The sequence below is a fragment of the Antrostomus carolinensis genome, unplaced genomic scaffold (genome assembly GCF_000700745.2).
Source record: "Antrostomus carolinensis isolate BGI_N321 unplaced genomic scaffold, ASM70074v2 scaffold8601, whole genome shotgun sequence".
NCBI classification, from domain to species: Eukaryota; Metazoa; Chordata; class Aves; order Caprimulgiformes; family Caprimulgidae; genus Antrostomus; species Antrostomus carolinensis.
The window spans coordinates 1,543-17,070 of record NW_010293452.1 but is presented as its reverse complement, the minus strand read 5'-3'; the positions used below and the strand labels follow the sequence as shown (position 1 = coordinate 17,070).

The window sequence follows — 15,528 nt, the reverse complement described above, 5'->3', positions numbered from 1 at the left end:
GTCCTTCAGGAAGGGACTGCTCCAGCGTGGGCCCCCTCACGGTGTCACAATCCCTGCCAGCAAACCTGCTCCAGCGTCTGCTCCTCTCTCCACAGGCCACAGGTCCTGACAGGAACCTGCTCCAGCGCAGGCTTCTCATGGGGTCACAGCCTCCTTTAGCCATCCACCTGCTCCGGCGTGGGGCCCTCCACAGGCTACAGGTGGACATCTGCTCCACCATGGAACTCCATGGGCTGCAGGGGGACAGCCTGCCTCACCATGGTCTTCACCACAGGCTGCAGGGGAATCTGCTCCGGTGCCTGGAGCATCTCCTCCCCCCTCCTTCTTCACTGACCTTGGTGTCTGCAGAGTTGTTTCTCTTACATCTTCTCTCTGGCTGCAATTGTGCAGTGTTTTTTTTCTCTTCCCCTTCTTCGCTATGCTATCGCAGAGGCCCTACCACTGTTGTTGATGGGCTCAGCCTAGGACAGTGGTGGGTCTGTTTTGGAGCTGGCTGGCATTGGTTCTGTTGGACATGGGGGAAGCTTCTGGCAGCTTCTCACAGAAGCCACCCCTATGCTCCCCCCACTACCACAATGTTGCCATGCAAACTTGTACACAATACACATGTCCACGTTTATTAGCTTTTACCATCTTATTTTCTAGGTGGTTGGGACAGGAGTATCTAGCTAACTTTTTTTCTGAAAGTTGAAGCTAGACTAAATGATCTCTAACTCTCCAGTGTCTTGCTTCTCTTGACACCTTTTTGTTTAAGATGATACATTTTGTCTTCTTTAGCTTTGTTCTGGTTTTGCTAGGATAGAGTTAATTTTCTTCTTAGTAGTTAGAATAGCTGTGTTTTGGTTTCAGTGCAAGACTTGTTACGAGGACATCATTGATAAAAGTACCAATGTTATGAGTTGCTGCTGGAGCTCAAGGCCACCGTGTTTGGCTGCTTCACAGCTGCATTAGGGCTGGGAGGGGGAAGCGCAGTGAATAGCAAACCCCCAGACTGGCATTTGGATGTGCCAGTGAGATATTCCATATCATATCCCGTCATGTTTAGTGTATTATCCGGGGCTGACCAGAAAGGGGGGGTGGGATTCTCTCTGGCTTTCGCTCGGGCTCTCACTCTTCCAGGATTGCGGTTTCAGTTCGGGATTGTCGGTCCTCCAGGATCGTTATCTGGGAACAGGCCGGGCTTGGCTGGCAGGTGGTGAGCAGTTGCACTGGGTGTCACTCATTTGTATATTTTATTACTGTTATTATTACTACTATTTTAATATTAGTGTTGTTTTAAATTTTCTTTTATTTCTATTATTAAACTGTTCTTACCTCAGCCTACAAGCCTCCTACTCCTTGCCCCCCCAGCCCTCTCCCCTATCCCCTGAGGGTGGGGGGGCTGTGTTGGCTGCTGGCCAAGGGCTAGCCCAGTGGAACTATCACAAGCTTTGAAGAATCTGGTTTGTGTTTTGAGTTCTCATTGATTTATTAAAGCTTTGTTTCTTTTTAGCTTACTGCCTTTGTACTGCAGGGTATGTGAGGATGCTGATTAAGCCTGTTCAGTTTAGAAAAAGTCACTTGTGTGTTACCCTGCTCAGTGAGCAGTTAGACAAGTTGTCAGAGCCAATCTAGCACCTGTTGCTGCTACAAGAGAATGTCCCCATTGCTTCTTTCCTCCCAGCTGCGTGTTCTTGTGCCAAGCTGTGATGCTTCTCAGTGCCAGTTCATTTAGTTAATCCAGCAGAAAACTTAACCTACTACTGCGTGGTTTTATTGCTGAGTTATCAAATTATATTCATTTACTATGCCAGAGGTAGATCAAGGATGAGTGCAGCATTACAGTCAGCCCCATTCTGTAACAGCAGGCAGTTTGCACCTTCAGAGAAGTAATTTGTTGTTTTGTCCCATTCTGAAGTAACTTATTCCATGTTGCCAGTGTTAACTGTGATGGACATTAGATATTCAGATAGTACTGAAAATAGCATAAGTGCTTTAGCAGAAGAAATGTGATACTTCATGTTTGTGTTGTGACTTTTCAAATGGGTGGTTGTCCTCACTTCTTAAAGTTCTGGACACAGAGCTTGTAATTCAAATTCTCTTTTAGCCCCTTTTAATAGTATCTTCTCTTTGCTGTCCTCCTTGTTTAGCTGTTAAAAGTTTGTCTTTTGCAGGGAGGTTTTTGCTGTTTACTCCTTTTTTAATTTGTGAAATTACTACTTGAAATTACTTGAAAATATTTGTTCTTGTAGTATTTGAGGAGAATCACTGATAATATTGTTCTTTAAAGAAAGTCTGAAATAACTGGTTAATGTATCATTTTCTTATCATTAGAGATTTGTACAGTGTCTATTTTCATGTATTGTTTTGTTTTCCTGTGTTCTGGAAAGACTTCTTCATAATGGAACTGTGTCTCTTCAGTTGTGTTTTAGTAGCTTTCAGTAGAATTTTGCTTTCAATAGAATTTACTCCTTGCTTTTAAGCTTTTTGAATGTTTGGTTAGTTAAATATTACCAGTTTTTAGCAACTGCTTGCTATTACACAAGTTTCCCAATGTATAGCCTCCTTTCTTCTTCCCTTTTTTTCTCTCCCGATTAAAAATGGCATTTTAGCTCTGTTAAATGTATATATACATATACATTGTATATGTATGTATATATACATACATATATATTGCCCCGTTCTTTTTTTATTAAATGTATAAGAGAGTTCTTTGATAGATGATGGCAGCCTTCAGTCTTCCAAGCAAAAAAAGTGCTCACTGATTGAATAGCATTGAACAAAGAATCAGTTCATATAGAATGACATTAGAAATCGGCAACACATGCTCATTTGTTTTCCATTTAGAAAATAGTTATGTTTCCAGATTGCTTCTTGACAGTTTCAACCAATAAATATGAAATGACAGTTGTATGTTGCTCTTGTTGGTCATGTATTCTGTATTAACAAAAAATTAAACCTAAACAAAACTCTGGAGGTTTGTACTGGCAGCTTGTGCAGGATCTGAGCCTGGACCTTGTTATAGGAGATCCTGAGTTACAGGAGCAGAATAGCTGCTTGGCTTTCACAAGATCCCTTTCAATGAAGGGATCCAATTGATTCTGTTCTTAGGGTTGTTTTATTTTTTAATTCTTTGTCGACTGCTTCACTGTTTTGGTGTCACTGGAATTCAGAACAACAGGTTGTCTTGCTTTTAAAAATGTCTGTCCATCCATTGTATTATTTGGGGATTTGAACTGCAAGGTGAAATGTGAAGTGATAAACAAATTATAGTACTAAAAGGACACTGGTGGAACTGTACTGCAGTAAAAATCATTTCCAGAAACTTCCAATTGGGAAACAGAAAAAAAAGTAGGATGAAATACATGTGGCTTAAAAGCAAAAAGCAACCAAGTAGATTGGCAAGTATTTTTAAACTTGGAACAATTTTGATGATTATTTGTTCAGTGAAATTTAATTTTGATGCTTCAGCATTGGTTCCCATTGGAACTGAAAATATACATAAGCCTTTAAGAAAAAAGTTGACAAGGAACAGAAAACCTTTTGGTCACTTATTCAAAATATACCGAATAAGAAGGGATGCTCCGTTGCCTCTTCATGATTACAGTGTTTGAGACAACATATCCAGAGCAGTAGCAGTGAATGTGAGGCTGGACATTTTCAGTTCTAAGATACAAATGTGTAAGTGCAGCTTGTGAGCTCGTGTAGTGAAATGGAAACCAACTATCCTGTCTGATCTCCCAGCATAGTTCTATGGTGATTTAATGTTTTTGTTGTTTTTGTTGGTCTTTGGTGGGGCTTTCTTTGTGGGTTTCTTCAAATTGTTTTGGGTTCAGTGGGTTTGGATTTTTTTTTGTGTGTGTCTGAGGACTGCTTTTCCAGACTTCTGGTTTTAAAGCTGAAAAACTGAAAGAAATATAAGCTTTTTAAATTCTTGCAGGAAAATGATAGAAATTCAACTGAAAAAAACCCTACTATATTAAAAATAGGAATTCAGTTGTGACTTGCCCCAGTTAACATTTTTAAAATTAATCTCTTGAAATGTTTGGTTTCTCTGGACTCTTCCTTCCAGTTTGTGTTCTTTTCAAACAGAAAATGGAAACAGCTTTAACATACAGTGTCTAAAATATTTCCTGTTTGTAGGATGATACTGCTCAAATATATTGTTGTCAGTATAATATATTTATATGTATTCAGATTCAGTCATCACATTCTTTTAAATACTAACATGTTTATGCCAAAACATTTGCTTTTTAGAACTCCTTACTCAAAACTGAGCAAGTTAAGTTACATTAAAAATCAGTTGATGCCATAGAAGCAGGTAATTCTCAAGTTTTACTAGTTCTGAATTCAGTGGTGATTTCACTGTCTTAATTTTCCATTACCTTGAGGCAAGAAAATGACAGTCTCCTTTTGTGTGTGTTTTTAGGTGACATACTTCAGGTTTAAGCTACATGAGAAGAATGAAGTTAGGCTGTGTTGTATTTATTTGGTTATATGTTTCTGTCTATTTTACCTGTCCCTTGTGTTATACTGCATTTGATTGGTGATTTTTTTGTGTGTGTGTGTGTGTATTCTGATCATGTTGACCACATGCTAGAAGAACTGCATGTCATTAATTCCTTCTTTTATTCTGGATTTAGATTCTTCCAGTTATTTATTTCAGCAAATTTGTAACATTCTAAAAACGTAGTCATGCTGTAACCTGTAAAATTAAATTCAAGAATATCACCTTATAAAAGATGTATAATATTTGATTTGTGGTCAGTGCATAATTTGATCTATAATTTGATGAAGTAGTACTGGGTTTAGTACATTAGCATTGTTTTTGTGAGTTTAGAAATATATAGAGGAATCTTTTCTTCTTCCTATGGACAAACCAGCCAAAGGATATTGACAGTAAAAGGAAAGGAAAATGTTATCTAATATGCTATTGATAGTATTTATTTTGTTGTTGTCTTTAAGAGGATTAATTTCACTTTTATCTTTGGTCAGACATCAACAGAAGGTTTTTGGTGTTTCCACACTATTCATTACTTTGTAGCAGTCTTATTTTGGAGTGAGTGAAGATTAATTTTGTTTGCTAGCTGGTTCTTCCCTCTAAGAATGACCTCACCTTTTAATATATGTTTTTCTAATTCCTTAGCCTAATCTAAGATAGTGTCATTTAAATAGCAACCCCTGACCAGAGTCTAGTGTTTCAGATGCTATAACCCAGTCCATGGAAGAGGTGAGATAGGAGTCACTTTTCACTGCCAAAAGCTGCCTCCTCTTCCAGGTTCCCTCTTGTTCTTTCTTGCCAGGCATTAGTCTTTATGGCTAATGTTTTTATGTAATTCTTAATTATATAATTTTCTAAAATAAATAAATTCTTCTGGTAATTTGTGGATTAAAATCAGAACAGTTCCCTAAGCTGGCTTCTTGTCTATCTGCAAAAGACCTAATGCTAGTAGGAAAGACGGGAAAAAGAGAGAGTAGATCTTTCTCTTTCATCACCAGCATGGATTTATATTCTGTTTATACTGGGTTAGAGTTAATTTTCTTCATAGCAGCCTGTTATGGGGCTGTGGTCTGGATTTGTGACTAAAACTGTTGATAGCGCTGGTGTTTTGGCTATTGCTGAGCAACACTTGCACAGTGTCAAGGCTTTCTCTCTTACCCTGTTCTGGACCTGCTGGTGAGTCGGCTGGGGTGGGCAAGAAGTTTGGAGGGGACATGGATGGGACAGCTCACCCAGATTGACTGCAGGGATATTCAATGACACAGAACATCATGCTCAGCAATAAAAAACTGAGTAGGACGGGCTGGGGTGTTGGTCTGGAAGGTAGTTAATGCTTGGAGACTGGCTGGGTATCGATCTGCTTGTGGGAGACGGTGAGTGGTGCAAAATACCAGTTGGTGTTTTCTTCCTCTTTTCTTCACTTTCCTCATTTCTTCACTTATTAAACTGCCTTCATCTGGACCCATGTGTTTCCTTGCTGTTCCTGTTCCCTCCTGTGTCTCTCACCTTTGAGGAGGGGTGAGTGAGCACACGGCTCTGAGGGACTCAAACCTCTCAGTCTGTGTATTTCCAGTTACACAACTCTGAATATGGTTGCAGAAGAAGGTGTTCATTTGTAACTTTGACATTCTTGGCATTATCTTTGTATTTCACCTCTCCCAAGCTGGATCTTGAAAATGAACCTGTTCTACCTGCTGAATGAGGAGGGGGGGAAAACTGATCAGGAGACCTAGGAGTGAATTGGGATGGACAATAATCTTTCAGTTTTAATTTTCAGTGACACGGTCTTTTTGGGAATATAGAAGAAATTTCTGAACTGGTCCACCTTTAGCACTTAAACACTTTGACTTTATGCTTCACTGGCGGCAGCTAGTGGTATGTAAGTAAGCCAGATGGGTGGGTTAGTCGACTGAAAGCTTCACAGCCTCTCCTAATTTAACTTGAGTTAGTATTTTTTTGGGGAAGTTGTAGAGTTTTCACTTGGAGTAATTCCACAACTAGTTTATTGTGTGCTGTGTGAATCGGAATCATTTAGGTTGGGAAAGACCTGTAAGATCAAGTCCAGCCATAAACCCAACACTGCCAAGTCCACCTCTAAACCATGCCACATTTACATGTTTTTTAAATACCTCCAGGGATGGTGTTTCTCTGGGCAGTCCGTTCCAATGCTCAAGAACCCTTCTAGTGAAGAAATATTTCCTAATATCCAATCTAAACCTCCCCTGGCACAGCTTCAGGCCATTTCCTCTTATCCTATCACTTGTTACTTGGGAGAATGGTATTGGTAGCAGAAGGAAGCAAGGAAAAAGCAGAAGAATGGTTGGTTCCCTTTAATCAGGGGAGTGGATGAAAAGAGCAGCTTAATATCCTGGCCTGGAATGCTGGAATACTAAGCTACTTATGCCAGTGGAAGAAACATCCTTTTGCATATTACGTTTATCAGTAAACTGTGAGTAATAACTGTGAGATTTATGCCTGTCTGTAGCTTCAGAAAGTGGTTTTAAGGTATTTTGGAATTGGTCTATCCAGTAAGCCAGCAATGACAAGTGAGTGTCCCTCCTTGTCCCAGTGCTGTAGTTGTGTGAACTCCTGATGCTTTGTGCCAGTGCAGATACAGCAGAAATGAATGTTTTCTGATGTCTTATCACCAAATCACCAGCTGTCCTTGCAGAAAAGCTATAGGAATGTACGAGTAAGGATTTGGGGAATAGGGAAATGCTACTGTCTGGCAGTATGGCTCTTTTCAGTCTGACTGTGATGACTTGCCATTCCATTAGCTCAGACACTTTGTAAAATCCTAATTTTAGTTTGTCCTTCATTTCCTGAGTGTCTATGATGACTGAGGTGATCTGAAGAAGAATATTTGGTTCTGCATTTCTGGAATGCGTCTGGTTACATTAGCCTAGCTCCTCAGAAGGGCACAGTATTGGTCCATGTTGTATGATTTAGTCCTGTTTTCAGGAACTGCTGCTAGTTCTCCTCTGCACTGCTATAATTACTAGGAATTTTAATGATCTTTAGGAGTGAGGACCATAGCTTAGCAGTACTTCATTAACTTTTCCTTGCATCTTTTTTTCTTGTCTTGCTTTGGATGCAGAATGTCTAGAGATGCAGTGCAAGAGCCTCACTTGGTTTGTGCAGTAATCTATCTGCTCTTCTCTTTGTTCTGATCTGGTCATATTTCATCCATTAATACCACTGTGTCTTTCAGCCTGTTAAATAGGAGATTGGAAGCTTAAGGGAAAGTGATCCCCATCAGTCTCATGCCCATGTTTTGTTGAGGTAACACAACAGATCAGATAATTGAAAAAAAAACCAAAAACAAACCCCAACTTATAATGATATGTGTTTTTGTTCAAGTTCAAGATAAAATTTTTCATGAGGTGAATGTTACAGCCCTTACAGTGTTAAGGGAGCACGAAAAGTGTTAGCACAACACAGCAAAAATGAAGGAATAACTGTTATTCTCTTTCTTCCTGTACTAACTCTTTACGGGCCTTGTCTTTGCTCCAGTTAAGGTGCTCGCACAGAGGCTACACTGGAGAGGATGATTAGCAGAGGAGATGTTGAGAGTTTAATTAGTTGTAACTCAGGGTTATGTCTGTCTGACTGTTACAGAAAAAAGGTAAAAATTCAGCTAGACTTGAGTACTCTAGGTAAGAATCCTTAATTACTAGTTGATGAGCAGAACATATGTTATTAGCTTTTCACAGTTACCATTCTGGAATGTCATTTTCTTGAAACACAATAGTAACTCTATCTTATGTTCAGACTTTAAAATAAATAAAATAAGAAGTGTCATGTATCTTTAATAAGAACGTCTGTCTTTGATGATGAGTTCATAGTAATTGACTTCATAATCTTAAGTATATGAAGACTGTAGTAAATGTAGGACTAATATCGATCAGAAAACATAAGCATGCAGATTAAAGGTGCTTATTGAATGCAGACTGAGTGCTAGTGGACTTGCTGTAACTTTTGCTGTCATATTCTACTTGTAGGTAAAAAGAACATACTCTCATGGTACGTATAGAGCTGGCCCAATGAGACAGATCAGCCTGGTTGGAGCAGTTGATGAGGAAGTGGGGGATTACTTCCCTGAGTTCCTTGATATGTTGGAAGAATCACCCTTCTTAAAAGTAAGGACAGAAGGGAGTGGGTTGGGAGAAAGGGGACAATATACTGCCTAATATTGTTATAATGAAGTCAGAGTATGTGTTACTTGCTTAGTGGTCTAATAAATGTTCTAATCATGACAGATAAAGGCTGCTTTTAAGAAGTTTTTAAAGTAACTCACTTTAAAATTGTGGCTTGTATTTCCTGTTAGTGTACACTGCCATGGGGAACACTTTCTAGTTTAAAATTAGAGAGTCGTAAAGACAGTGATGATGGTCCTATTATGTGGGTACGTCCTGGAGAACAGATGATCCCTGTGGCTGACATGCCAAAGTCACCTTTCAAAAGGAAGAGGTATGTTGAATTATTTTCCTTGATAAATGTCTGGTTAGTATTCTTTCTCTATGAATTCATTTTATCCCAAACCTTTTACTGGTTGATACTATATCCTAGTACAAACTTCCGTAAATCTTCATCTCCAAATAAACTCTTAAGTTGTTTTGTTTTGTAAGGATGTGGAGGGGGTGGGAGGGTGGTTTGGTGTTTCTTTTTTGTTTGGTTGGGTTTTTTTTGTTCCCTTTCTCCTTAAAGTTGTTTACTGTCTGTCTGAGTAAGGTGATGGTCATTTTTTGAGATTTAGTAGGAGTTTAAGGTGAAAACTGCAGGGAAATGTGAACAAGCACACAACTCCTGATATATGCCAGGAGACTGGAATTAATTCCCCTGTTGTTAAATGTGAGTGGATGTTTAAAAACCTCAAGGATTAAGGGCTTGTCTCTCATCTGGAAGGTGACACCACCAACATTAAATTACATCTTTAAGCTTTGCTGTGGTACTGTGTATAAGTACGAGCTTAAGAGCATTGGAATGTCCTCTGCAGAACTTGAATATTATGTGTCATGAGAAATTACGTATTTGGAGTTCTCTTGTTCAGAATTTGAACATAAAAAGGGAATGTGGTGGTTTAACCCACAGAGAGGCCATGTGGTCCTGCATTCACTCTCCCCACGCGATGAAATGGGATGGGAGACACAACAAAGGGGTCATGGGATTAGGAGTGAAGGACTGGGATGGCTCACTCACCAGTTATGGTCATGGGCAAAACAGGCTCAAAACTTGGGGAAGAAAAATCAATTTAATTCGTTGCCATTCATCTAACCAGACATAACAACCACATCTTCCCCTACCCTTCCCTTCTTCCCAGGCTCAAATCACTTTGCTCCTGATTTCTCTACCTTCCCCTCCACCCCCCCAGCAGCACAGGGAGCAGGGAATGGAGGTTCAACCAGTTCACCTCTGCTGCTCTTCCCAGCATGAAATTCCAGGAACAAGATGTTCCAAAGCTTCCCACTCTGGGGGGGTCCACCCCCGCTCTGGCAACGAGCAGCTCTCGGGGTCCCAGTTCCAGTCACACTTGCCCTCAGGCTCAGCCTCTCTGCTCCAGTGTGGGGTCCTCCATGGCCTACACAGGGGTCTCTGCTCTGCAGTTGAGTCTCCATGGGCTGCAGGGGACTTTGTCTTCTGCTCCATACGGTAGAACTGGGTGTGGGTCTCTGTCTTTTCCCACTCCTTCTCTTTCCTCTGGCAGCAAAGCTCTCTCTGTGTCTGTCTGTCCTTTGTTTAGGCCAATGATCGTCTTTTATTAGGTCAATGGCCTCTCCTCCAGGTTCACTCCCACCTAGTTCTTTTCAGGACAGTCCTTCCCCTCACAAATATGGATTCTCAGAGGTGTTTCTCTAGTGCTCATTGGCCCAGCCTGGGCTGGGGGGTCTCCGCCTTGGAGCCAGGAGAGGATTTTGCTCTCACAAGGTGGCCCTTCCCCCACTAGCAAAAAAAAAAATGCTCCATCCCCGAACCCAGCACAGGGAGCATAGAAGAATTGGAAGCAGGGTTCGGTGCTTCAGGAGTACAGAGATACTGCTCAACCATGAAGTGGATGCAGTTAAACTGAAGACCATCTGGAGTTGAGTTTGGCAAGGGACGTGAAGGGTAGCAGGAAGGACTGCTACAGGCCTGTGGACAGCAAAAGAAAGACTGGGGAAAGTGTAAGGCATCAGCTGAATGGGACAAAGGGCCTGGAGACAAAGGACACAGAGAAGGCCAATATACTCAGTGCTTTCTTTGCCCTTGTCTTTACTGGTGAGATTTACCTTTAGAAGTGCCAGGTCCTGGAGACAGTAGGGAGGTCTGGAGCAAGGACTACTTGCCTTCAGTGGATGAGAATCACATTAAGGAACACATCAGACATACAGATTAGACAGACACAGTATGATTGCACGACCACTCCTGATTGTCTCTGAAAGGTCATGACAATTGGCAAAGGTTCCTGAGGACTGGAGGAAAGCCAGTGTCACTCCAGTCATTTAGAAGGGTAAGAAGCAAGACCTAGGGAACTATAGGCCAGTCAGCCTCGCCTTCATTCTGGGAAGGATGCCATTTCAAGCATGAGGGGCAAGATGACTGTTGGGAGTAGCTAGCATTGATTAACAAAGGGGAAATCATGCCTTATCCACCTGATAGCATTCTGCAACAGAATGGCTGGCTCACAGGGTGAGGGGAGCGCTAGGGGTGTTTATCTTGATGTAAGCAAGGCTTTCCATACTGGACCCCTGTCTCCCATAACATCCTAATAGACAAATTAATGAAGGACAAACTAGATTGGTGGACAGTGAAGTGGGTCAAGAACTGGCTTAACTGCTGTGCTCAAAGGGTTCTGATCAGCACAAGTCCAGCTGGAGGACAGTTGCTGCTCGAGTAACCCAGACATTGATACCTTGTGCTGGTGCTGTTCAACATCTTCATTAATGGCTGGCATCATGAAACAGAGTGTGCACGAAACTGGAATGAGTGGTTGATGCACCCCAGGGTTTTGCTGCTTGTGAGGGACCTTGAGAGGCTGTAGAAGTGGGCCAGCTCAGTGGACTCATGAAGTTAATACTGGGATGTTTAAAGTCCTGCATGTAAAAGGAATAACCCTGTGCCACCAGCACACGATGGGGCTCAGCTGCCTCAAGAACAGCCTGACAGAGAAGGACTTGAGGGTCCTGGTGAGTGACAGGTTGACAGGTCAGCAGCTGCCTGGACAAGATTAGGAGGAGCACTGCCAGCAGGCTGAGGGAGATGATTCTTCCCCTCTGCTCATCACTGGTGAGACACATTTGGAGTATTGTATCCAGTTCTTGGCTCACCAGTCCCAGACAGGCATGGGCATACTGGAGCAGATCTCGTGACATGAAAGGCAAGCATGGGAGAACTGAGATTTACTCTTGAGGAAGGAAAACTCAGTGGGATCATATAAATGTGTATAAGCATCTGATAGGAGGTTGTAAGAAGGACTCTTGTCAGCAGTGCCTCGTGACATGACCAGAGATAATGGGCACAAACTGAATTACAAGAAAATCCATTTAAAATAAGCAGAGGAAAAAAGTTTACTGTGTGGAAGGCTGAACACTAGAACAGGTTGCACAGACAGCTTGTGGAGTCTCTGTCTTTGATGTTGCTCTAAACTTGACTAGACATGCTCCTGAGCCACCAGCTCTAGTTGAGTGGGGGAAGTTGGACTACACATTCTCCAGATGTCCCTTCCAACCTTAGCTATGCTATTATTATAAGCAGCTCTTGGAAAAATATGTAACACAGTGTTGGCTCCAGGTGGCCAAGGAAATGGTCTGTGGCTTTGTTCCTGCTCTGCAGTGTTTCCTTCACATTCATTAAACCTTGAAGAGAGAAATCTTTTGCTGCTTTTCATTCCCAGTTTTACAACTTTGAACTAAATTTACATGCACAGTGGTTTGGTAGGATAAAGAATGATGAAGAATAACTTCAGGGACAACTGTATACCTAATAGGAAGCAACAGAGGCCAGCAGTTCCCTGCCAGGAACTGATCAGGGTAGGGCCCAGTCTTACAGCGCCTGAGAGAGGCAGGTAGGGTGGACCTGGGGTTTAGGGACAAGATTCAGCCTAGACTCCAGTGTGTCAGGCAAGTGTGTGGTGATGGGGCAGGTCTGAGGTCAAGCCAGGCAGGTCCATCATGACAAAGTCATCCTGAGGTCAAGCAGGCAAGAAGGTCTGTGGCCCAGTACGCCTCTGGCTGAGGTGAAGACCAGTGCTCCTGTGACATAGCTCGGGCTGGGACTGAAGGCCCAGGCTCAGGCTTAAATAGAGCTCCTAGGCTCCTTGTCAGGGTTTGTGGGTGGAGGCTGGAGGTGAGGCTGCTCAGTCATCAGAGCCTTTTAGTGCACTCAGGGCCCTGACACTGTGGTGTTGGTTTTTGTTTGTTTGGGGTTTTTTATCTTTTTTTTATTGCATGGGTGTTCTGATTTTTTTGTGTACCTCATTCCATTTTAATTTGTCCTCAGTGTTACTGTTTTTCTCATTTGACTGTAAGTTCTCACTGAAATGAGAAAAATAATCCTATTGGCTATGGGTGGATATTAGGTAATTAAGAAAAATTGCTATATTGCTAATATTATTTTTCTTATACAGAACTACCAATGAAATAAAAAACTTGCAGTACCTACCTCGAACCAGTGAACCCCGTGAAATGCTATTTGAAGACCGGACACGAGCCCATGCAGATCATATAGGACAAGGTTTTGAACGACAGACTACAGCTGCTGTGGGAGTATTGAAGGCTGTGCACTGTGGAGAGTGGTATGTGTTGATTGACTTGTTCACCAAGGTGTTTGAAAAATATTTGCCTGAATTTCCATTTATAAGTGGTAGAAGGTGCACAGAATAGGTTAATCTAGAGATTAAATGAAGACTTAGTAGATACAGGAATTTTTATTTTTCTCTCTCTCTATGGACTAGATGTGTTTGCTCTCTGCTAGATTGGGTGCACTTTTGCTCTGTGGTTGAAACTAGAAAAGTGCCTTGCAATGACAGTTTAATAGCTATAATTGAGTTGGTGTGACTGAGTTAGTCAGATGTAAAAACACTTTACATTTTGTTTTGCTTTAAATAGTGTGTACAGACTGACCTGAGTTTCTGCCTTAAGGGTGCACATGAAGATTCTTTGGCAGTTCTTTGTGTTGTCTGGAGATGAGCAGAATTTTTGTTCTTCTGCTTCAGTCATGGCTGTTAGAACCCCGATTTACTTATGGTAGATCACCTAGGAGGAGGTTGTGTGATATTCTTTGGTATCTATCTTTGGAATTCCCATATGAGATTCAGGAAATTAGTGTATCTCTTTTGAAGCTGTTTACATTTTGGCTAAATAAAAACCCCATAATCATATGGGATTCCTGGCCTAGATCTGAGAAGCATTTTTCAGGATTTTCTGCCCTTGGTTTGGGAGAATGACCTTAGTTTTGGAGGTTACCTTTGCATAGATAAACACTAAAAACACCTTTTGCTCTTTAATCTGTCTAAAATTTAGAAGAGTGAATTCCCTTTAGATGAAATTATGCAAACTTCTAGTGTTCTAGTGCATGAGTTCATTGAGATAAAAAAATTGAATAACTGCCTTTGGGGAAGAGCTGGATTGTTCAGCTGTTAATGTGTTTTTATTTTGGGCTCTGAGGTTTTGCAGTATGCTTCCTCTTCAGGCTGATGAGAGCTGGAACTTTAAACTTCCTGCTTGCTCTGATTGTGAGAAGCTGGAATAAATTAAGACTGAGCAGGGTAGCTGGGCAAGAGCTGAGATACTGTGTAGATCTAATTATTTTAAGTGACACTTTGCATGTATGAGAGAAATAGAAACTCAAAGCTTTATCAAAGAAAGACTAAGGGAAAAAAAAAAAACAACCAAACAAAACACAAACCAAACAAAAAATACCTGAAAAAAACCAACAAAACAAAACCCTACTCCCCAAACTTGCATGCCTGTGGAAATTAATAAGAATTTAAGTTGATAGTAATTTAAATGTCTGTGGGAACTTCCCATTTTCATCTTGTATCTTCATAACAAGGTCCTCCCTTGGAAATAATGACATGTTCATTTACATTCTAAAAATAAGGTTTCTTGCTTTCAGACCTAAACCATCATCTTCTCTGACACACTGGAACTTGTGGAAAAGGGTGTCTATTCAACTTCCATTAAAACACCTTTTAAACTTGAAAAAATAAATAGAATTAATCAAAATAAAAATTATGTAGATTAAAAAGTGATCTGAAAATAGGCAAAACTGCCCAACAAACTTGGAAGTAGTTCAGTTTAGGGACAAAAGAAAGGGGGAAATACCAGCATTTCACTTCAGTGTAAGGACTGAAAATGTACATTTTAATACAGAATAACAAATTTGGGACTGACATATGTAGAGGAGGAAAATATGTAACAACACAATACAAATTATGTATTTCAAACTTGATTTGACCTCAATGATAATTTCTCCTTTCCCTTTCCACTTTTCTTCATAATTTCAAAAAGCCACTTCACTGTACTTACATGAAGAGAACTAATCAGAGCTTCTGATAATGAAGCATCATTAATTAATGTAACACATTAAAATAATTTCAGATATTAGCTCTACCATAATTTGTAAGCTGTGGGTAGATTTATTTTAAAGGAAACAACATGCATAGAAGTTCTGAAAAATCTGTTTGGTTTTTTTTGTTTTAAAATCTGTTTGTGTAGTTGAACAAAACTGAAAGTTGGAGATATTCCAGGGGTGAAAATAAAACAATTCCTAGACTTGCTGAACTGAGTTGTTAGTTTGTGTTTAGTTAGTATGAGAGTGAATTGGGTGTGCAAAAAAACCTTTGTAATTAAGAAGTTGCAGTAGATTTAAAGAAAGTGGCATTTATTTAGTAGCTGATATGAATGAATGTTAATGTTAGGTGGGATAACCGATGTCTTTCAGAAAAGACAGGAACAGAACTATTGAAAAGCAAAAAGCAGTTCTTGGGAATAGAAGAACTGGAAACAAAGCACAGTATTTGTCAGAACAACAGGAAAACCAACAATTTTTGCTTCCCCAGATACGGCAGA

At 40.7% G+C, this 15,528-nt stretch overlaps 1 protein-coding gene across 1 annotated transcript in view; it reads left to right on the top strand.

Moving 5' to 3' along the window:
• LOC104519260 (round spermatid basic protein 1-like protein) overlaps positions 1 to 13,250 on the top strand; it is a gene marked incomplete at both ends in the record, with an annotated part of 31,159 nt that extends 17,909 nt beyond the window's left edge. The window contains 3 exons of the mRNA XM_010177269.2: positions 8,482 to 8,619; positions 8,808 to 8,950; positions 13,083 to 13,250. Of these exons, the coding sequence (XP_010175571.2) occupies positions 8,482 to 8,619; positions 8,808 to 8,950; positions 13,083 to 13,250 (449 nt within the window). The remainder of the gene's footprint in view (positions 1 to 8,481; positions 8,620 to 8,807; positions 8,951 to 13,082) is intronic.
• Positions 13,251 to 15,528: the final 2,278 nt, after the last annotated feature.